At 33.3% G+C, this 23768-nt stretch overlaps 1 protein-coding gene and 1 long non-coding RNA gene across 2 annotated transcripts; both read left to right on the top strand.

Moving 5' to 3' along the window:
- The first annotated feature begins 5191 nt into the window (after positions 1–5191).
- Positions 5192–10859, top strand: LOC127725956 (uncharacterized). Its single transcript, XM_052233259.1, has 3 exons — positions 5192–5843; positions 7948–8449; positions 10836–10859. The coding sequence occupies exons 1-3, from the start codon at positions 5197–5199 to the stop codon at positions 10857–10859; spliced, it is 1173 nt and encodes a 390-aa protein (XP_052089219.1). The 5' UTR covers positions 5192–5196.
- A 508-nt stretch (positions 10860–11367) lies between these two features.
- LOC127725341 (uncharacterized) lies at positions 11368–14262 on the top strand. Its single transcript, XR_007992937.1, has 2 exons — positions 11368–11743; positions 13204–14262. It is a non-coding gene; the product is annotated as an uncharacterized LOC127725341 (long non-coding RNA).
- The last annotated feature ends 9506 nt before the right edge of the window (positions 14263–23768 follow it).

Below are 23768 nucleotides of genomic sequence, written 5' to 3'. Positions count from 1 at the left end.
GGATGATCTTAAGTCACTAAATTATGTGTTCTAAAATGTGATAAATCCTAAGTTACGGGAGCTTCGAGAACATGACTTAGGACATATACATGACATAAGATGGTCTTAATTATATAAAAAAAGGATTGTAAACTGGAAAACAATTTGTTTTGAAATGAGAATTAAATTTTTAAGTGTCATCGTATCGTGATACACGAAGTTCAAAGTTTAAAAGCCTGCACAATTTCTTTATATACGAGTTAATAACCGATGGTGCGTTTTATTTCATGTTTATCTACACGTAAAAATTGAGCAAAAAGTGAAATTCAAACTTTATTAAGTTAGAATGAAGAAAGGATGATCTTAAGACATCTAATTAGGTGTTCGAACGGTAGGACGAAAAATGCAATATATCTTAAGTTAAGAGAGCTTCGAGAACACGACTTAGGACAAAGACTTGTCATAAGTTGGTCTTAGGACACGTCCTAATCATAAGATAGCTTCGAGAACACCACCTCTTTGGTGTTTTCTGTAACGGTCATCTTTACGAATCGGGTCATAAAATTTATAGTTAAAGGATATGTGATTCAGGTCTTTTCAAATCTCCACTATTTCAGCAATGTTATTGTCCTCTTTTAATGTTTCGCACGAATATTTTCAACAGATACAATATAATTGCTGATCTTGTCATAAAAACTCGCGCAATTTTGAAATGAATAAAAAATTCTTAGCTTGAAAATTGTATGTCGAAATAAATGAATGTTCTCGTCTTAAGATTTCCCTTATGTGAATGAACTATACAATAAAGATATTTTGTGTATTCGAAGCGCTTAACTTTCGAAATCCGTGAGTATTTAAATAAATATAATGTTATGATTATGACCAAAAAAGGACCGTTAAACCGAAAGGACCAAATATTTCTAAATCGTGCATATATTTAAAGTGCTGTTTTTGTAAAAGTAATACATTTCATAGAAATTATTTAAGTTTTCGTTTGCTGTTAGTCTATTGTGGCGTGGTTAATTACATCAAAGAGTTGATGGTCAGTTCTTAATCAGTTTAATGATCTTACATCTTGATTAATGTGACAGTTTATACGGTACATGGGTTGCACAGTACAGATGCAATAACATTTAGAAGTTTATCAAAATAATCTAAGATCATAAAGCAATGTTTAATCAAATTTAAGAACAGATGTTTATAGCACGATCTTGTGAGAAACTTTATGTATTAGCAGAGACATATAATACATTGTATTATATGTCTCTGATATTAGTCTTGTATTATATGTCTCTGATATTAGTCAGTTGTCATATAGACGAGAATGAACAACAGTTGTGAGGCTTGTATAGGGTTTATTGGGATACGGGATATTTGCCATTTTAATTTTAGGGATATGGGATATTTGTCCTAAAAATAAATGGGATATGGGATATTGGTGCATTTTTAGGGATATTGAATTTTGAAAATGAAAAATGAAAAAAAAATGTGAAAATTAAAAGTTAAGTACAGAAATCTTTACATCTCACTTGATAAAATTGCCAAAAAAATTTACTAGAAAAAGTTATTTAAGTGCTTTGTTGATTTTCATTGAGTTTTGTTATTATAAAACACCCATGCAACCCCACATCCCAAATTGCATGATAGGACCCAACACGTACTATTGATCACTATTTTAGTGTTTCGGCAGTTAAAGCTTGGGATTAGAGGCTCTGGCTTGGGATGGTAATTTTAGATGCATTATTTTAATATAATCAAATATGAAAATTATTCATGTATATATTGATATATTTATATTTTAATTCTTCATCAATAGGTCTAGTTATTATGACAGATCTGCCATCATCAGGGGTCCAACTGTCAATTTTATGTTAAAGTCTTCAACTTTCATCTACTAAGCATATCTCCAACACTTTTATGTTTGCTATACGCAACTATTGGTGCATCATTGAATATTTATACACAATCTTCGTCAAACTGTAATAAATGCCCGTTTCTTTATTTTACGTATATATATATATATATATGGTTATATTTAGTTATCAAAACTAACGGAATATTTTCTTTTTCCTTCGATTTATTTTGCTGTAATAATTCAGTACGGTCAATTGATAAAGCATCAGTAATACTATCATCTATTTCGACGTTATCATAACCCCTATTGAAATTAGTTAGATTTTTTATTAAATTGTTATGGTCATTTGTGTTTCCAATTTGCCGTATTGCTTCACCTTTGATAAACCCTCGGAATACATGCTGTGAGTGACAGCTATTTCTATGCAGATAGAAATTATAATTTGTTTCTTTAAAATGTATAATACATCCAAATGTTTCCAAACATATCATATTTGTTTTTCGTTTATTGTTTTGTACATAAATCAGGTCGTTAGTTTTTCGTTTGAATTTGTTTACGTTTTGTCATTTCAGGGCCTTTCGTGGCTTACTATGCGTGTATGTGTTTTGCTCATTATTTCCGTATGGTTATTCATGGTTTTTAACTTCTATGTTTTTTTTTCTCTTTTGTGTTCACAACCTTATTACATGTATATGTTTTGTTTGTTTTCCATCTAGTGTAACATTGTTATTTTTTTTACATTCTTCTCCTTGAGTATTACAATATGGAATGTTCTTATTTGAATTAGGAAACGGATTAATATAAGCTAACAGCTTGTTTCTGGATCCTATTAATTATTCACTTGTATTAATATGTAAATGCCAATTTGTGTACATTACGTAACCTGAATTTAATTAATAAAATATGTTTACACTAACTTCTATGTTATTTGTTCTTTGGTGGGGAGTTGTCTCATTTTGGTTATCATACCACATCTTCTTATTTTTACATGTTCAGGTATATTTATAAATCTCCTGAAACAAGATTATCTACGTTTCTCATGCAGAACATGTGGACTGATTTAAGGTGTAGATCCTCAAACAGAATTGTCTTATACTTTTCCTAAATGTAGATTTGATCATGCTTTGTTCAAGCTACAAGTCTTGCAAAATTGGGAAAGGTGTAGGTCCGGTAAGAGCCGATTTTGACCTCAAATTTCAGGTTCATCCGATGAAATATTTTGGACACTTTTAAACACTTAAGTGTCTACTTCAGTCGATTCAATTATTTCATGTTAAAGATTTGAACTGATTTAGTCATTTAAGACGCTCAAATGCAAGCTGAAATATGAAAAATATATCACATATGCCATAATATGTCACTTTTCAGATGTTTTTTGTCAAAAATGAAAGTGGCCACATCCGTGTTCACTCTCAACCTTTATATATGTTATGTATTTTCATGAAATACAACTTACATTTAAATATTAAGAATGAACACAAATGCACCCACTTCCATTTAAGACGGAAACCGTCTAAAAACTCAAATGCTAAAATTATGAAGATTTCAGTAATTTAGCATGACTTTAAGATGCTAGTACCCGATATATGTGCATTGTATTGTCAAAAACAGCCGATATTTATGTTGCAGAAGTATTCTACTTTCCAATAAAGTTTACATTTTAATGATTTTGTAAAACTGCTATATTTTGGGGCCAAAAGGGGGTCTTACTGAACCTACTCCTTTTGCATAGATTATTCATGATAACAAAAACTTTTTTGTGAATAATAACAAATCTATTAGATAGAATTTTGAAATAAAATCTGAGAAGATAGATTTTATAAAATGCTTTAAAACAATAGATAAAAAAAAAAATGAGTACTCGATTAGTAATTGTTCACCGATTTGACATCCCTATTAATTTTCCAAACCTTTTAATATCTTCTATAATGGTGATCAGTCTTTGAAAATCCTCTGTAAGTAGGTTGCATTGAGGATATGCAGTAACCATTCTTCCTAAATTCCGCCATAGTGCATTAAGTCGATTCAATGCCACATCCATAAAATCAAACGAAGCATCGTCATTGTTTAAAGTTCGTACGATGTCATTAACAATGGTTTGAAATACACTAAGAAAGCCATTCAAATTGTCATTATACGCCATTTTGAACAAATATTTAGGTATTAGTAACAGAGGATCAGCAGAAAAAAATCACAAAAACTATTATTATTAATTTACGTCAATGATTATTCACATAATATACGTTTTTCAGTTTTTACACATTGTGAACTGATTGGGTGTTTCGATATTTGAAGTGGGCGGAGATTTAAGTACAAATGGGCGGAGAATCAAGCGAAGAGAAGAAACAACCTTCTAATTTAAATACGAAGTATTGCATTTGCTGTATTTGCTTAAGAATTAAGTATTGCATTTGCTGTTTATACTTTTGAACCTCTCGGTATCAGAAGAAAGAAATATACAATTGGTCTTCTCTGTATATTTTTGTGTTAAGATTAAGATAATGCGGTAACAAATACCGCAAATGCTACATTAAATACCGCAAATGCTACATTAAATACCGCAAATGCTACATTAATTACCGCAAATGCACCAAATGAATATATGAGCCTAATGGTATGTTAGCCGATAGGATTTGCTACGAAATATTACAAGAAGCGCAAAAGCTACAATTATATAGCATTTGCAACATTAAATATCGCATTTGCATTAAATTAGTGCTTTTGCATGAAAAAAATACTTTTGACCCTCTTGATACGCCATAGACATCTTGCCTAGAACATTCCTATCTATACTTAAACATAATGAGTTGTTTCAATCGACACCCTATTGCAAAAGTGAACGTCATATTGGTCAATACATAACCATAAATGTGTCAACATATTACTTAAAGTTCAAATTTAAATCAAAGTCCTAGAGATACAACCTGGAAACTCAGTGTGTAACTAGTGTCCGCATCATTTGGTTCTCTGTCAAGAGATTTCAATGACTTATCACGATAAATGTTCATTCATTGATTCACTTCAACAGCCAGATTAGTCCGAGATTCCTCTGACGTCTGATGGTCTTTTTATGACTTACTGAGGCCCTCACGAGTCGACACAAGCAAATCTACAAATAAGACCATCAGACGTCAGAGCAATCTCGGACTTATAATCACAGATACTCTGAAAAGTGGTTAAGTAAATTTGATTCACATCGTTAATTATAAAAACGTAATTGCGTACAGTATTCGAAAGTCAAAATCAAGGGGGGAAATCCATATATCTTAATCTCAATAACTGAACGTCGTTATGCCAATCTATCACGTCACTGTTTGTCGTCATGGGGTTTGCTCCAAAAGAATAGGTGGGGTCATTGTAAAATGCCTACATCAAGCCAAGCTATGATTTTACGTAATATAGAATCAAAATACCATATACCATTAAGTTCTTACAGAGCAGGATCCGCTTCTTTTTTTACGAGGCCTGCAGAGGTAAGCAATGTAAATATCAATGATATGTTTGACAAAGCATGTTTAAGTCAAGACGTCAAATATTTGGAAGCCTATATGCATGGCAATGAAAATGAAATACGTACAAAGATGAGCAAGATTTTAAAGTTGAAAGGTTTTAAATCAGTTTTATCCTACAACCCGGTTATAGATAGCTTTCAATGGAAATTCTATAAAGAAACTGGCGACATAGTCAGACCGAAAACTGGTTGTTTAGTCCGTAGGAGCGAACATGAACGAAATGGCGGAGTTTACAGGGCAAAGTCGGCAGCTGTAGAAGGAAGACAAGTTTCCTTTACAGATGACAATAGGGCAGCTTCCGATTATAAACTACCTGAAAACATTCGTTCGTTAGGGTTTCGAGATCCGTTCAGAGAAAAAGAAGCTAGAGCTAAGCCACCAGCCACTCATTTGAAAAAGAATGTTACAGAGATCAAAGATAAAGACGAAACTATCATTACCACTACAAAGATGGAAGCCAGTGAGGTCAGTGACCCAGATATTGATATACTTAAAAGGTAACATATCCACTATATAAATACAATATTATATATGTATATAATAAATAAATACACATATTTTTGATTGTTAAATTCTTGAAAAAAAATCACCAGACATGGACTTTAATTAGAAAAGGAGGTTTATTAATCCAGAAAATTATATACTATCATGTTATTCAATCCATCTTGTATGGGAAAGGATTTGTATAGGCACTGCCTTTTGTCCAATCCCTTTGTTTAAATGTACATTTGTCATGATTTGATATTTGAACAATAAAATATTTTGAATAGACGGAACTAAGCCATCAGCTAGTGTAAAAATGGGATATGATTACAAAAAAATATACGTGGGAGTCAACACATATACTTTATTTGAACTATATTAATCTTTATATTATGCACTGTAGTACAAAATATGCTACTTTCAGCGTTTTATACACCAAAGAATATTCAATTTATATCCTACAGTGTTGTTAGGAATCGAAACGGTATTTGGAAGGCCATATAATTTACCTCAATTTAGGATAGACTCTTGAATTTTAAAGAGTCGAAATAGGATGAACGGATCATATAAACCCGAAGGCAAATATAATACATGCCCAAACGAAAAAATATAAACAAGTATAAATTGAAAACAACGTTCAAACCTATGATTGCGTTGGATAAAAACCGCAATTTTTATACGTGTGCATGCAAAACAAATTTCTTGGTAGAGGGGTCTAAATACAGCACAAACAACATTTTCCAAAAGACCAAAAAAGTGAAAAAGTACATTTTAACAAAACGCATTTGACTAATAGGTCGAACAACGGATGTTCTTAAACCCTGCTGACTGCCATTGGCGATTGCCAAATAAACGGATCACCAGATGTAACAAAATGGATCTTAATTATTAATTTAATACCAAACAGAATTCAATAAACTTGCGGAAACGATGGTATTTTGCAAGTTAAATTAGATAAATATACAGCCAAAAATGCCGTTTTTTTTTTTTTAAATTATGAAAAAAAAAATGGAAATAAATTATTTCCAAAGAATTGTTACACAAACTTATGGTATACTCAGCTCAGTAGTCAGTACTTCGGTACTGACATGATTTATAACAAACCTTTCTTAAATTGTCCGTTTATAAATTTTGAAATTATAAAGAAACTAAGGTTTCAACTCCCTCAGGCAAAGTTGACCTTAGATGGATTTGGTAATTTTTTAGGTATTTTTTGTCATAAAGCTCTTCAACTGTTTCGGTACTTATACATCCTCTGTTTTCAAATATTTGGCTTTGAGCGTTCCTGATAAAGGTAAATCCAGAAAAGCGCTTCGGACGCATGCAATTATTGAATGTGTTGTTTTCAATTTTTTATGTAAAGACGATATTCCAAATGTGTTTACAAAAATCTGATTGCGATTATCTTTTGAAATAAAAAAAGTTACATATGTCTGTTTAAAGGAATGAAATTTAAATTGACTAGTTTAAAAATAGCTTGTATCCAAATTTTCGTAAAATAATCACCGCGTGGGATCAAAACTGTATATATGCCCTTAATTAATAATTTAACTAAAATGTAATTTAGTTGTTACGCTGAGACAGTTTTTGATAAAAATTAAAAAATAAAAAAACAGCAACATAATTACGACGGAGCTAAATTCTACCAAAGGCGGTAAGGGAAAAAGACACCATTTTTCTATTTTTTAAGCATTTTGTAATATATCAACTGATTGTACATGTGTTCTTGTTGTTTTCCATACGATATTACAATAACAGTTGTTTATAACTTTCATTTGATCCTCTATTATCATTTTGGAAAATAATACGGTAATAGATGGTCAAAATTTATAACTGACTACTGTTATTGTAATACCGTATGGAAAAAGAGCAAGAACACATTACAGAATATTTGCACACACAAAAATAGAAAAAGGGGGTCCATTCCCCGTAGCGCAAAATATTACAAAAAATTACTTTAAAAAAAAAGGGGGGGGTCCATTCCCCAAGCTGTGCCTATGAATCATGAATTATTCTTCGTCCGTAAAAGTAGATTTCTACTACCTACATTCAACTTATTTTTGTTGCTTGTTTGGCGTTAAGTTCTATTTGTGTTAAATTATATTTCCATTCTGTTAGATCAACAGGTGCCTATAGGGATGTCGAAGAATCGCCGGTTCCACCCAAAAAATGGGATACAAGTAAATATGAAGACAGATGTTACCCGGCTACACATACACTCAAAATCTGTCCAGAAAAACGCCCCCTTGTGGTGTGCTTCAGTTTACCAGAGAACGAAAAGTATTCCCACAAAGAGGTCAAAGATATGCTTGTGAACGAATTTAATTGTGATATCTTAAAGCTTCAGTTTGACCCATTGTCTGTACGGGCTGGCGATATTGTTGTCAGAAATAGATGGTTGGCGGAAGTTTCAAGCAAAGTGGAAGCTGATCACATGGTTCGTGCTGGATTCAAACTTGATGACGTCCAAATTGTTATAAAAGCCTTAGACGAGGTAACAAGCAGGGAACACCAAACGTATTTGTATCTAGAAAAGATTAGAGGCGAGAAAAGGGACTTGAAATTACCACTTTCTCTTAAAAAAGCTAAATCGGCACCCAAAATTATGAAAACTGTCAAAGTAAATTAAGTAATAAAACAAATATATGCATTGTATTTATTGTCTTGTGCAATTAGTCCACGTGACACACTCTCCACTTCTTACAATTAGTCCACGTGACACACTCTCCACTTCTTACAATTAGTACAGGTGACACACTCTCCACTTCTTACAACTGGACAAACTTGATCATAAACTGTTTTATAGAACACACAAAAGGGATATATATAGCAGCTATAGCCAAAATATTCAAAACACAATTGAATAAAACTTAATACTTTTAGAACGAATGAAATATCAATTTATCTAAGGATAACCATAACCTGGTAACAGAGATATAGAAACCCTTACTTGTAATTGTACGACATAATTTTACAAGTCAAACAATACATCAAACTTAATTCAGAAATCATAAAAATACTATCAACAAAGATTCATATAACCCATAATACAGATACAATGTACAACATATACCTTGACATAGTGTATATATACCCTCTACGGTTGTCCACTGGATATATGTTGGTTATATTTGTTCCTGGGTTGCTGTCTCATTGACGTTACCAAATCCCCTTTTATACATATGACACAATTAAGTTTTTGAATAAATTTCATTATCTATTTGAAACGTTTTGAATTGGATTATAAACAACTCATGCATAAACGTTCAAATATTTTCCCCGAATATCAACGAAATCTATATTTTCTAGTAAAATATGTTCATTAGATAATTATACCCCCGCTTTGAAAAAGTGGGTGTATACTGTTTTACCTCTGTCTGTCAATCCGTCCCATGAATATTTTTCGTCACATTTTTCTCAGGAACTACAATACAAGGATTTCTGAAATTTTTTTTCAGGGTTTATATAAGTCCGCTTTACCGTGTGATGCGTTTTCAGATTCATCACTCAACAACTTCCTATTTACCTTATACTTTTAGCGGGCGGGGTATCATTAGTGAGCAGTAGCTCACAGATTCGCTTGTTGCAATTGCAAGGTATAGATTTCCGTTGCAAATTAGTTTTCAAAAAACATTCGTATGTTATTCTAGTAAGTGCATGCAATTCGACACATAGAAATAACACACTGATCTTTTAGTTAAATTTTTTAAAGTTTTCCCATTTCCATTTTTTTTTCTCATGTTATTTATTCAAAGAAACGTTTACCTAAACATAAATTCAATAACGCATTATCTAATATGAGGTCTGATATCCGTGTAAGTATTCCAACTTCGAAACTGGATCATACAAGTATATAAGAATTAAAGAAATGTCAATTACCAGCATCACCTAAAAAAAGAGGAGGAAGGGGGGGGGGGGGGGGGGCACAGCAGTACAAGAACTGCGGTAAATACCACAAAGACGAGGTAAAGTGAAGATATATCAGGGCCAGTTAGCTTTTATCATAACAAGCGTTTTCAAATATAATTACCTTAGATAATCACATTAAGGTATGATCACACCATTCTCTACAAATCGAGAGAGGAAATGACTCCCCCTCAAAACATTACAGTGCACGGGATAATTCAGAGGGACAAGCTGCCAAAGTACACGGAACCAATTTTTACATACGGGAAACATATTGACCTGTGAAAAGCCTTTCATTAAGATTGATTGTTACTTGATTAACGTCCAGTAGAAAATATTTCATACATTTTTCAGAACGACAACAAATTAACAATACACTTCATAAACAGACTGCTATTTGGAAGGACCGGGATTAAGGGTTGACAATTTCGACTTCCACTCGAAACTTAGGGTGTGTTGGATAGGGACAGAACTATTGCCATCTACCAAGTCACATACTGACACCTCAACCAGTTCGCAGAGCGTGGCACTCTCCCTATACGAGGCTTCGGATTTAACGTCCGACCGGACGTGGATTCGTATGTATATTTCCGGCACAGTCAAACGGACGCCTGTTGCAATACAGATGTGGTAACAGACCATAATGTTAAACTAAAAGAAAGAAGTATTAAATTAGAATGTTAGGGACTCTAGAAACTCGTTAATTCTCAAAATGAGAAAGAGCGCATGACCAATAGTACAATGTGTAAGCTGATTTGATAATAAGAAACGGAAACAAAATTTGTATACATAATAATGTTCTTTTTTGTTAGTTTTCCTGTCGAAGGTCGGTGGTTCAATCCGGCCTCCTCCGCCAATAAAAACTGACCGCCACAAAATATGTAACAGTGCTGAAAGTGGCGGTAAACACCAATAAATCAATCAATCAATCAATCAATCAATCAATCAACCAACCAATCAATTAATCTTTTTTTTGTTAATTCTGCTATCATATTGGTAGAGTAGTTATTACTTAAATACGTACATACCAAAGCTAAGCCAAAAAATCATGTGTACGTGTTTAAAAATAAAGTAAGTAGGCATGGATATTCTTTCTCAAGTTTGGTTTTGCTTTGCTGAAATAAATTTTTATTTGTTTCAATGGGATGACGATTTTATTCCGTGTCCACACAAATCAATAAAACGTAAGGACATAATGAAAATTAGGGTAGAAAGAAACAAACGCTTAACTCAGATATACAGATATAATTATGCCTGGCCTTATTTTCAAATTTTAAAACTTTATTTACAGTTTTAAAAGTTGTATCATATCACTCAATTAAAAAGTTGATAAGAAACTTTTAGACGGAGACGATTGACTATTTTATGACATTTTCGTGTTTTAATCATAATGATTTATCTTTCGGTTGATCTATATACAATAAAAGACATCTCAAGTGTTTTTCATACATGAAAAGTTTAATATTTAAAAAACCCAGGATATTTAAATTATGAACCCACATACATACAAATTAAATCTTTTAATTGATTTTACTTTATTCTAAAAAAACAGTTTATCTGTTTAGAATCTTAAGTGATCATTTATTCCACTAGCTACTTAGAATACCTATATAACTTAAATAACATTTCTTTTTTACACGTAATAGTTTGTGTATAAACAGGATTGTATACTTACTGACGTTCTGTGCAATAGAAACAGTCGCATACTCAAAATGTTTCGTAGAATCGCTATGCTTGTTATCCAAGAACAAATCCGACCGACAAAGTTCGCTCGTAAATGGCGACGAAAGGCAAAGACGAAAACAACATTATCTACTTTAAAAGAAAGTGAAACTAAGCTAAAGTGTGTTAAGCCTAAGATACTGACGAAATCAAATTCCTTCAGAACGAAAGGATCGGCGAAGTTAACTACGAACGCAGAATTGGAATCGTCCGTGTCAAGCGTTTCTACATTTAATAAATCTTCCAAATCAAACACACCTCGCGCACCAAAGAAAGAAAAAGTCAAGTAAGTGATACTTGTTTTCAAGTAATTTATTCATTTTTATAATTATGTATGTGCAAGTGAGAAAAAATGCAGCTTCCAAGATCAAAGGCTTTTGACTATGACGTCATGTCTTTGATCCGTCAATGACGTCATAGGTGCGATTCGTCAACGGCAATTGCTGCACAGTTGGCGTTCCTGACCGTTGCCATTGTGTGTTGGTGTATCTGATTCAAGATAAAGACACCCCATGCAAAATTTGTTGAATTAGTTTGAACTGAACTTAACTGCTTTTAAAAAAAGCTATGTCACAGGTAATATAAATACACATTTATTTCGGCTATTGATCATTCATTTTTATTGATGCACACAAATAAGTGATAATGTATTCCCTTTCCATGTCTCCCTTGAATTATCCCAAAATCTTGATATATCTGCCCTCGAACTAAAGCCCTTTGACAGATATCCAGATCTTGGTATAACAGGGCAGGTATGGAAAAGGGCTAGTATGTTTAATGGTCTTCCCTTAGACTTCAGTATCCACCTCAACACGAACTCCAATATCACCGTTTAAGACGTAAAATGAAACAATCGTCCACCAGAGAGAAAAGGACGAGGGTGTAATATAGTAACTAGATCGATAGGTTGCTGTTCGCCTTCACCAATGAGCAAAACCCATAACGTATAGTGAGCAATAAAAGGCCGCAGCGTGACAAAATATGAACATAATTCAAACGAGAAAATCAACGGCCTGATTAATGATAAACAATAAACGAAAAACAAATATGGTAGACAGCTACCAATGACATTCACTGAATTACAGGCTCCTGGTATCGGACAGGCACCTATAAAGAATTAATCTGGGTTAATCATGTATATGAGCGCTCAACCCTACCCTAACCTACAGCAGTGGTGTAACAGCACAACACAGGAACAACTTTGAAAAATAGATGGAAAGGACTGTTTACGATGTACTACCTGTATGATATATACGTTTTGAATTAAAAATCCCTGTATTTTTTAAATTTCAGCTGCTCTACATGTAAGATAATGTGCTTCATTTAAACACGCCCTGTGCGCTTACTAGCAAAAAAAGGCTTCATATTGTATAATTTGCAGCTGACATTTTACGATATGAATATGCCGAAAATTAATAATTGGTACAATTTTTATTTGAAAAGTCAACAGGTTACCAAATATAGGATAGCAAGATTCTGCAAACACTGCTTAGAAGTTACTTGTGAATGGTTTGTCATTTTGTTTATTTCTTTAAGTTTAAATACAGCCTATTCCAAATTTGACGGATACATATCAAATCATGGGACTATATTTAAACTTTCCCCCTCCCCCTTACCCAAAAATAAGAGGACTAAACAGGTATATCTTCAGTATTTATCAGTCCAAAACAGTTAAACAATATTTTAGTATTCACAATTTTACAGATACTAAAAAATGAATCTTGTATATTATTCTTGAATTTACAGGTATTCTAATGAAATCTTTGAGGACGTAATGGCAGAAATTAAAAAGTACGCTAAAAGTGAAACAAAGTCACAACCAGAGCCTATTCCAAATGCTTTGGTGTTTGATCTGGGCGGAAGTCACGCCTCACATGAAGATGTATACTATCAACTGAAAAGTCTGTTATATTCAAACAAAGAGTGTCACATGAAATCTCTTCAGTACTTTCCAATGTCTTTCAGATGGGTCATTTTATTAGATAGTAAGAAATCGCGTGATTTGCTCGCCGGAAGTGTTATAATCGTCAATGGCAACAGAGTGATATTGAGACGTTACGATGATATTATTGCACTGGAATATAAAAAATCTTCGAGAGCAAGTGGATTTATTGATACTGTTAAAGATTACTAATTGTCACACGCCTGGTGTAGTTATTATACTTGTTGGGATGAGATACTAAACCAGTATTTTCGTGCATCTAAATATCCCTGCTACACAGACGCATGTATATATATATCACAGAGACTTGTCAGCACATTGTACAGAGTCTGACACAAATACACAATTATTAACTACGTATAAACTACTCTCAGATACTACTCCACAAGTGGGCGAAATTTTTCTTATAAGACCACACTATGTCCTAAAGACAAGTCTATATGTTATGCTGATATATTAATAGTCAATCCAGAGAGCACGTAAAACTCGTTTACCCATCACATTTTGTGTCCGACCCTATTCAGACTATCTGGATGTTGTTTTGTTCGTACCTCTATTTTTTCTGCGGAGTCGAACGTTGTTGGTTGTTGTGACCTTATTGTACTGTCCAATATTTTTGGTGATTCTTGTTATCTTTTGCATTTGTAGTTTTTAATCAAAGAATTATTTTGAAATTAAAGCTCTTTTCATGACATTGTAACACTCTTTAGCATTATGTTGAAAATACTTTATGCATATGTTTTGGAATTGTTCTATCAGTTTTACTGCTTTTACTTTTGTTTTTACTGTTCGTGGTGTAAAATCAATCAGTATGTTTATGTATTGTAATTTTACAACAAACAGAATGAAATTTATTTCTTTAAGTTGGTCTTCACAGTCCAAGCTCCAGTGAAGTATCCCTTAATTTGAACTACTTTCTAAATACGCAGGAAAATACTCGGAGTTTAATAAAAAAAAACAATACAATTGAAACTTTTATTTCATTTAGTCCACAGCCACATTTCAAGCACCAGGAGACCGACAATGCAAACATGAACACATAAATATACTTGCAGCATGTTAGACAAAGTTACATAACAAAAACAATCAAATTTTATACCAGAAGTCACAAATCAATACTTCTTATACATACAATATATATTCAAATTTTAATCTATAAAGAAAGAAAAATAATGGGAAATAAGGTTCCATTTACGTAAAACTGTTAATAAAATATATAACGTGAGGGTACCCAAATTGCACCTATTTTGACAGTTTTTTCACCTACGTTTTTTTATGATCCAGACAAAAGTTTCCATTCTGTGTTTATTTTGTAGAAGTATCCTTATTTACTATATAGTTACACCAATTTAATTTTGAATCCATATTGATTCATGACAAAATGGGTTTGAACCGACCTCCAAACGATCCATGATTCTGTTATGAGGAGTACCCAAATTGCACCCATGTTTAAATTCACATCCTTAAAAATCAAATAACAGATGTTTGTTTTATTTCTTCAAATATTTGAACAATTTGACATTATTCCATGCTTACTATTTTTTTTTTAAGAAATGGATGCTTGTAACATGACTTTTTTTTTAATTTGCTCATTTTTAAAAGATGACATTTTGAGAACGTCGCATGGCGACGTTTCCGTAGATTTACTTTTTCCAGGGAATGATTCATCTGTTGATATATACTGTGAACGTTTAGTGTATATTTAAATATATTTACCTATGTTGAAAGACGTGTATAATGTCAAATCATAAAAATACAAATTATTTAGTCTCAAAGAAAACTTGTAAGATTTCCGCTGCTATTTTTGTTGAATAGGTGTAATTTGGGTACTCGGTGCAATTTGGGTACTGTGACGTTAGATGAATTATATCTAATTTTATCCTTTTGTAAAAAGAGACATCGCAAAAAAGAGGATATATGTCTATGTAACATAGTGGGATGTATTTTTTTCATAGACGAGGCCTGCTTGGATGATTACGAAAGAAAAGATACTGCATTTAATCGCTAGTAAGATATGGACAGTGGATATAGCAACGTTCATATCTTGGTATATATGAGTCCACCTGCCTGACTAGATAGAACACATTATATTCGGGGAGCGTAATTCAAAGTTTAGTTTAATTTAACGAGATAAGGTTCTAAATTCAAGTCAGTTTAAACTTTTGAATACAATATTCCTCTAGATGAACTGTTTTTTTTTTACTCGGCGAATCAACTCTTCTGGATAAACCGTCCTTGTAGATACTGTTTAATGTTAATCTTTAAAAATTGATATAGACAAATTCTTGAACATTCCTTCAGCTCAGTAGCCATGTTTGAGTACTGACATGATTTATAACGTATTTTCTAAGTTCTCTGCTGATAAATTAAGAACTTTTGAAGAAATTTAGACTCCATCACCCCAGATGCGGATCCAGGATTTTTAAAAAATTGGGGGTTGGGTGGGTTTGCGGGGGGATGGGGGGGGACAAACAAGGCAAAGTTTCGAGTGTTAAATGTAAAAGTCTATGCATTAACCATACATGTATATGCAGCTCAATAAGGAGGGACTGGACGCCTTGTCCCCCCTAAATACGCCTCTGTTCTCTCATGCAAAGTTGACCTCAAATGAATAAGGCTATTCTTTTTAGGTTCCTTTTTTGTCATATGGCTCCTAACGTTCATACGTATTCATACATCCTTGGCTTTTAAATGTTTAGGTCATATGGCTCCTAAAGTTCATACGTATTCATACATCCTTGGCTTTTAAGTGTTTAGGTCATATGGCTCCTAACGTTCATACGTATTCATACATCCTTGACTTTTAAGTGTTTAGGTCATATGGCTTCTAACGTTCATACGTATTCATACATCCTTGGCTTTTAAGTGTTTAGGTCATATGGCTCCTAACGTTCATACGTATTTATACATCCTTGGCTTTTAAGTGTTTAGGTCATATGGCTCCTAACGTTCATAAGTATTCATACATCCTTGGCTTTTAAATGTTTAGGTCATATGGCTCCTAACGTTCATACGTATTCATACATCCTTGGCTTTTAAGTGTTTAGGTCATATGGCTCCTAACGTTCATACGTATTCATACATCCTTGGCTTTTAAGTGTTTAGGTCATATGGCTCCTAACGTTCATACGTATTCATACATCCTTGGCTTTTGAGTGTTTAGGTCATATGGCTCCTAACGTTCATACGTATTTATACATCCTTGGCTTTTAAGTGTTTATGTCATATGGCTCCTAACGTTCATACGTATTCATACATCCTTGGCTTTTAAGTGTTTAGGTTTGAGCGTTCCTTATTAAGGTTAATCCATAAACCGCTTCGGATGATTTATATAATGTGTTATTAAAAATTAATGTTTATTAACTGACCCAGTATCTTCAAAATACGCTTCCCCTAAGTGATCCATTTTAACTGGCTGTCATTTTACATATCAACTATGAACATTAATTTATAAATTTTACTCAACTCAACAAAATAAATTCGTGATAAATTTTTTTTGAGAAATTGTCTTTCTTTAATACATACCACTTCTTATCAAAATATACCATAAATATACATCTAAAATGCCAATTTCTGTTCTGAAACATCGAAAAAAAAACTTTCAAAAACCTTATACACATGCTATCACCACAATACCCTTCAGAAGATAATTTTAATCAAAAACTTTATTTTTTTTATTGATACATACAACTCAAATATGCCAAAAGTACAAACACTGATACACTTACAGTATGGGTCATACCACCAGAAGGAAGAGGACTATTTCTAAATTACAGCTATACTGGTTACCTAGAATTGTTTGACGCCATGTAGTAAACATTTGATGCATATTCAGGATGATGATCAGCAATGCGACAACAAACAAGATAACTGCCACTCACTGTCCATGCGACTGTCATACAAGTGAGAGGTTTAGTTAGCTACTAAAACCAGGTTTAATCCACCATTTCTACACGAGAAAATGCCTGTACCAAGTAAGGAATATGACAGTTGTTTTCCATTCATTTGATGTGTTTGAGCTTTTGATTTTGCCATTTGATAAGGGACTGTCCCTTTATAAATTTTCCTTGGAGTTCGGTATTTTTGTTATTTTACTTATTCCCGATACAGTTACAACTTACAGGGGAGGTAATGCCGTCGCTAACGTAAATTGTTTTTTTTCGCAACGTCAAACTGTGAAATATCGCGAAAAGATGCATTTTTCGACTGATTTTAATCATTAGCTTTAAAACGAGTACATGATCGTACATTGACCCTTCTTTTTTAAAATGATGTTTGGCTTGATTATGTATGACGATGATTTCTGCCATTTTTATGTGTTTGAGCTTTTGATTTTGCCATTTGATAAAGGATTTCCGTTTTGAATTTTCATAGGTCGGTATTTTTGCTATTTTACTTTTTGCCATGCATTTGCACGAAGATGGCAAGTTATTTAGTTCCATTAAGGCTTTTACATGTGAAAACTCTTAAACTTTTTTTGCGGCTTTCATATGCAAACTTTTGGTCTCGAGCGTATCGTGCGTACAGAAATCTGTATCATCTCTCAGATTTATTAACAAATATGTAATATAGTGCCTCATTTGACATTTAATTCCCCTCTTATCTTTGATAAGGGTACTTATTAAAATTTTGAGATTTTACATTTAAAAAGAGACAAATGGTACATACATTGTATTTTTCTGAATTAAAATTCACCTTTTTTATATTTTAATATTGGAAAGACAAATAAAGATCAAACAAGTTGAAATGTAATCGAGTTACTGCTGACTTATCTTTTCGGTAAACATGAAGTTGATGGGCGATGGATGCGATTGTCATTAACTTGCTGTTGCTTTGATTAAATATTTTGGAATTGAAATAAGAAAACAAATTCTGGCACATTACAATAAACCATGGTCAATCCATGTGGACGAAGCTTTTGTAACTCTTGTTCGTGGATAGTATCTAAATGTACGGGCTTTATAAACAACAGTACTGTGAAAATAGGATTTACCATCCCGTTTGTAGTAAGATTCAATCTACACGTGCAGCCAAATTTCAAAACCAAATCTTTGTATCTATAAAAAAATTTAGTAAACGTTTTAATTAATTTGAAGTAACGAATTCCCTGACTTCATAACCTGTAACAACGTTCATTTGAATCTATAATGTCTCTACTAACATAAATGAAGCTTGATATCGAATTAATTTCATGAATTTGTAGTTCCTGAGAAAATGCGACAAAAATTTTAAACAGGGTCATGGTGTTAAAATATACAAGTATGCGACAAACAGGAAGTTGGTGAGTGATGAATGTGAAAGTGCACCTCACGGTATAGCATGCCCACATGAAATTGTCACCAAATTTCAAGAAGTTCTGATTTGCAGTTTCTCACAAACGGTCTTATCTATATAAAAAACGAGAAACGAGAAACACTTATGAACCACATCCACAAACTACAACTACTGAACATCAGATTCCTGACTTAGGACAGGTGCAAACAAATGCAGCATTCCTATTTACCACCAACAAGATGTTCGTGATAGAATTTAAATCAATTCCCCGTGGTTGATGGATGCCGCTATCCTGACTGAGCACGACTTTATGTTGTTGTCCGTCTGGTGATAATACTACCACACTATGATTTACCGCGACAAAAATGTTCAAATATTGATCTAGGACATTTTATTATCTAATCATTTTGAAACTTCCATCTGTATTTTTTATCCTTAAGACTTTGACAGATAATTGTACTTTCCTTATATCTAGAGTAAACAATTCGTCTTCCACATTTTGTTACGTGTACGCATGCCCACGTTGACATACGATCATGTGGTACGAGAGAGGAAATTTTAGAATCCGAAATCTTCATCATCTGTTTTCCTTTTGACCTTTCACACCATATTAATCTGCCTTCGTCATGTTGTAACCTATAGCAACCGCCTTTGGTTTGTATACACTTGTGCAGATGTGTCGTTTTTGAATTGAAGATGTCTACACTCTTGTCGGTAGTGACAGCAATAAATCTTTCATCGATGACCGTCACATCTCTAGGTTCGCAACCAACAGAGACATCTTTATATAAAGTTCCATCTGAATTTAAAATAGTCACTTTTCTATTTCCGCAATCTGCAACAGCTATTTTGCCATTTTTGCAGAAACTACATCCGTTGACGTCGATTGCATACCGGCTCTAGCTTCTGCATTTCAAACATTGAAATAAGTGTAATAGTGATATCGTTAATCATTTTTCCTTGCGTTGGTATGTTAATGATCTGTGCGTGTTGATTTAATTCTTCTGTAGGAACGAAAGATGAAGGCTCTGTCCGAAAATACACCTGACCGAACACAGGAGCAGACAACACATCTAATATTACATTGGAAAAACTGCAATCTAGGATGACTTCATCCAAATCGCCATTCTTTGATAAAGATTGTATATACCTTTCTACTTCCAATATGTCTGTTTCAAGTTTCTTGGTTCCTATTAATGTTTGAATGTCAGATGCATAAAGTTTAACCACAATGACACTTTCCCGTAGTTCATGGACGTTCTTTTCTTTGCCAGAGGTCTTTTCCGCGCCAGCATACAATTCTTGGATAAGTTTTCTTTCTAACATATCCAAATGATCATTTATTGTTTTACGCAGGTTTATAGTCTCACTACTAAACAGTTCTTGCTGGGTTTTTTTAACGTTAAAGAGACTCTTTTGTCTGTATTCAACAATCATGTCTATGTGTTTTTTAAGGGTTTGTGATGTCTTTTCTAAATTCTCCAACAGAACTGAATGTTTTGAAGATTTTGTTACATTTTCTATTGCCAATAAACCTGTACATTCTTTATGATCTTCACAGATGCAAATTGGACAACATAAACTTCCGTGATGTGGGCTATAATTTTGATACTGACGCTTATGTTCTTCGCTGTGACTCTTTGTCCTTGCAATTGATGGCGGCAATTTCTTGAAATTGTCAATATTAATTGTCTCGTGGTTTCTTGTAGATTTTGAAATAGTGTGGTGTTCTTGGCATACCAAACATAACCCTTCCTCACATTCGGAACACCAGTATTCGGCATTTGTTGTTATGTTATATGTCGACCATAACAAATGTCACAAATATAAGGCAACACTGAAGTAGCCATTTATCGTCTAAAAAAAAAATGAAAACTCGTATATATATATATATCATTTTGATAATGTTAGTAGTAACCATCAACGACAACAAATCAGTGGCGGATTCAGGGGGCGTAGGGGGAGTACGCCCCCCTTTTGATCGCCGATAAAAAAACCTTACGTTTTTCACGGAATTAATACATTTTTGTATACAATCGTCCAATTTTTTATATATATATTTTTTATCGAGAATTCCGTCCCTTTCAATAGTTCTGGATTTGGCCCTGTAGCTTTTGTATTATGACCCTTAAATTCTGAAATTAACGGAGGACACTCTTGGAAATAGATTGGCCATGTTCTAAGAAAAGACAAACATGACATAACAAAGATAGCTCTTCGATGGACACCTGCAGAGGAGAAAAGAAAGAGACGGAGAACGATAGAAACATGGCGAAGCACAATATAGAGAGTAAACTGAGAATCATGGGAATGAAACAGAAAGAAAGGCACAAGACAGGCAACAGTGGAGGGCTTTGGTAGTGGCCTCATGTGCAAGTATGCAGGAAGAGGATTAAATAAGTAAGTAAAAACTCTCGGTATCAATTATTATGACATATGTGTTTTAAATATATGTATGGTAAAAGTACATATGGTACAGTGAATTCGCCCTTTTCAATTGATTTTTATAGTTTGATCTTATGTTGAACTGTTACACCACTGTTCCAGCTGGTAAGGGGAGGATTCTTTATGTGCCGTTAGTTTTCTGAATTGAATTGGTTCATATTTTAATTTGATGTCGAAGCCTTTTATAGCCGACTATACGGTATGGATTTATCTCCTTGTTGAAGGCCGTACAGTTGCCTATAATTGCTTACATCCACTTTTTTGAACTTTGGTGGATTGTTGTCTCATTGGCAATCATACCACATCTTATTTTTATATTGAATATGATTTACATCTCAGTCTTTTATTAGCCATTGTAACTCTTCAAAGTGAACTCATATTAAGGTTTGATTAATAAAATTGGGAAAGGATAAATTTTTTATGTTACTCGAAGGTGTGAATATGTTCTATATTGGTCAGACAAAACTTTCTCATGTATTAGGAACATTTAAAACTCGGGCTTTAAATATTCATAAAACATGACCAAATATTTTCTAACCAATAGATAGTATAAGTGCACAGTTTTCAATTCCTATCCATTTGTCAAATCTTAAATGAACAGTTTTTTCAGTGGTATTTTATTTAATTGCGCTGAACCAAATTAACTCATAAACAAATAATCCATAAACTTATATTCTCATTGATATGTAGTGATATCTTTACATGTATTGTGTTTACCAAAATCCAGCGTCAATGCATATTCATGTTCTGAATGTGAACATTTCTTACCGATATAACATGTTACTTTTATTATTCTTCCCTTAGTTTATTTATTTTGTATTTACATTGTATCATAGGTCAAATTTATTTGTCCAGTGTATGTTCAGTGGTGTTTATATGTCCTTTGATTGAATAAAGCTATTTCAGTTGATATTTTATAGTGTGTCTTTCTATGTTGTGATGTTACACTATTGTTTCAGAAAAAGGGTGAAGGTTTGGTACCATTAAAACGTTTAAACCCGCTGCATTTGTTTGCACCTGTCCTAAGTCAGGAATCTGATGTTCAGTAGTTGTCGTTTGTTGATGTGGTTCATAAGTGTTTCTCGTTTCTCGTTTTTTATATAGATAAGACCGTTGGTTTTTCCCGTTTGAATGGTTTTACACTAGTAATTTTTGGGGCCCTTTATAGCTTACTGTTCGGTGTGAGCCAAGGCTCCGTGATGAAGACCGTACTTTTACCTATAATGGTTTACTTTTATAAATTTTGATTTGGATGGAGAGTTGTCTCATTGGCACTCATACCACATCTTCTTATATCTAATTAAGACTACTATAACACGACTATTATAACACATGTGTTATAGTAGTCTCGGATGTAAATATACAGTGCACAGTGCGTGAAATTTGGAGTAAAACAAATAGCTATAAAGATTATGGAACATCTGTTTTAAGTTGCCTTTGTTCCAATGAACAAGAACTTCAAACTGAAAGTTCTAACGCACTTTAATGAACAGAAAAACAGACAGAACCCATGCTGGCAGATCTAGCAAACGTTTGGAGGACATTGTCTGTTGTGTTTTGACACCGATTCCGATCGCCAACAGAACTGCAAGGTTATTCATTGTTTCGCTAATAATACAATTCATTTTAATAATTAAACAATTGATCCGACTGTTCCACACATTTAATGATCTCCTAAACACTTAATTCAATGATTTTGACTTGTATCCAGGTCCTTAAAAAGAGTTTTTACGTTTTGAGCTGATCCGAAGTTAAAAATGGCCGCCAGTGAGGGCAAAGTTTGTATCAAAACCCTATCGAAACATATTCATTTTTGAGAATGATAAACACTGATTTTAATCAAGCTTAATTAATATTAAAGTTAGTTACGCTATATGTCTGCACATAATATAACTTTATTTCATAATCAAGTCTAATGGGACCCATTGAAATGGTGAATGATTCAGGCTTGTTGGAGCCTCTATATTTATATTTGGCATTAATGTAGATCACATCAAGAAGATGTGTTAAGTACCAGAAGGATTATGTGTGCTATTGCAATCGCTTGTCGTCCGTCGTCGTCTGTATTTACCGTTAAATTTTTATTAAAGATTACAAAAATCACAAAATGTTGATAAAAGTTTAGCAGCCGTCGCCGCAAAATCAATTCCTAAAGTTTCGCTATTTATGACGTTCGTCGCAGGAGAGGTAAAATTCTGCTATTTCGCTATGTGGTCTTTTTGTATAGTATTGTGGAAATAACTGCATACAGTTCGAGATTGCATGTGAGTTACGTAAGCGCTTAACTGTTTTTTATATCCTGTGGTGTTTGTCGTTGATGAAATATGTTCGCTGTTGTTCTGCAGTTTACATGTTTTGCGACTATTACTACACTGTAGTATATTATATGTTTGTGCGTTTCTCTGTGATATATGGTCTTGCTTGTGTTTGATCTGTATTTCTGTCACGTAGTGTTATCATTTCAGCGCCATTTTTAACATTGTCATAAAGCGGGAGGTTTGGCTAGCCATTAAACCAAGTTCAACCCACCATTTGTTCTTAAAATGGCCTGTACCAATTCAGGAATATGACAGTTGTTATCAAATAGTTCTTTCTATGTATGTTAAGGGTTTATTTTTGTTCACTTTAGTGTTCCTGTTGTTCGTTTATT

This window comes from Mytilus californianus, unplaced genomic scaffold, assembly GCF_021869535.1.
Source record: "Mytilus californianus isolate M0D057914Y unplaced genomic scaffold, xbMytCali1.0.p SCAF_15, whole genome shotgun sequence".
Taxonomy (NCBI): domain Eukaryota; kingdom Metazoa; phylum Mollusca; class Bivalvia; order Mytilida; family Mytilidae; genus Mytilus; species Mytilus californianus.
Note: the sequence above shows the minus strand (reverse complement) of the source record. Positions and strands in the feature narration are given on the sequence as shown.

Bases quoted from the DNA above. Each gene is read 5' to 3' on its own strand.
- LOC127725956 (XM_052233259.1), top strand. From the start codon at position 5,197: ATGCCTACATCAAGCCAAGCTATGATTTTACGTAATATAGAATCAAAA. The intron at 5,844-7,947 runs GTAACATATCCA...CCATTCTGTTAG, and splicing joins GATATTGATATACTTAAAAG to ATCAACAGGTGCCTATAGGG. The intron at 8,450-10,835 runs GTAAATTAAGTA...TTCTTTCTCAAG, and splicing joins AAATTATGAAAACTGTCAAA to TTTGGTTTTGCTTTGCTGAA.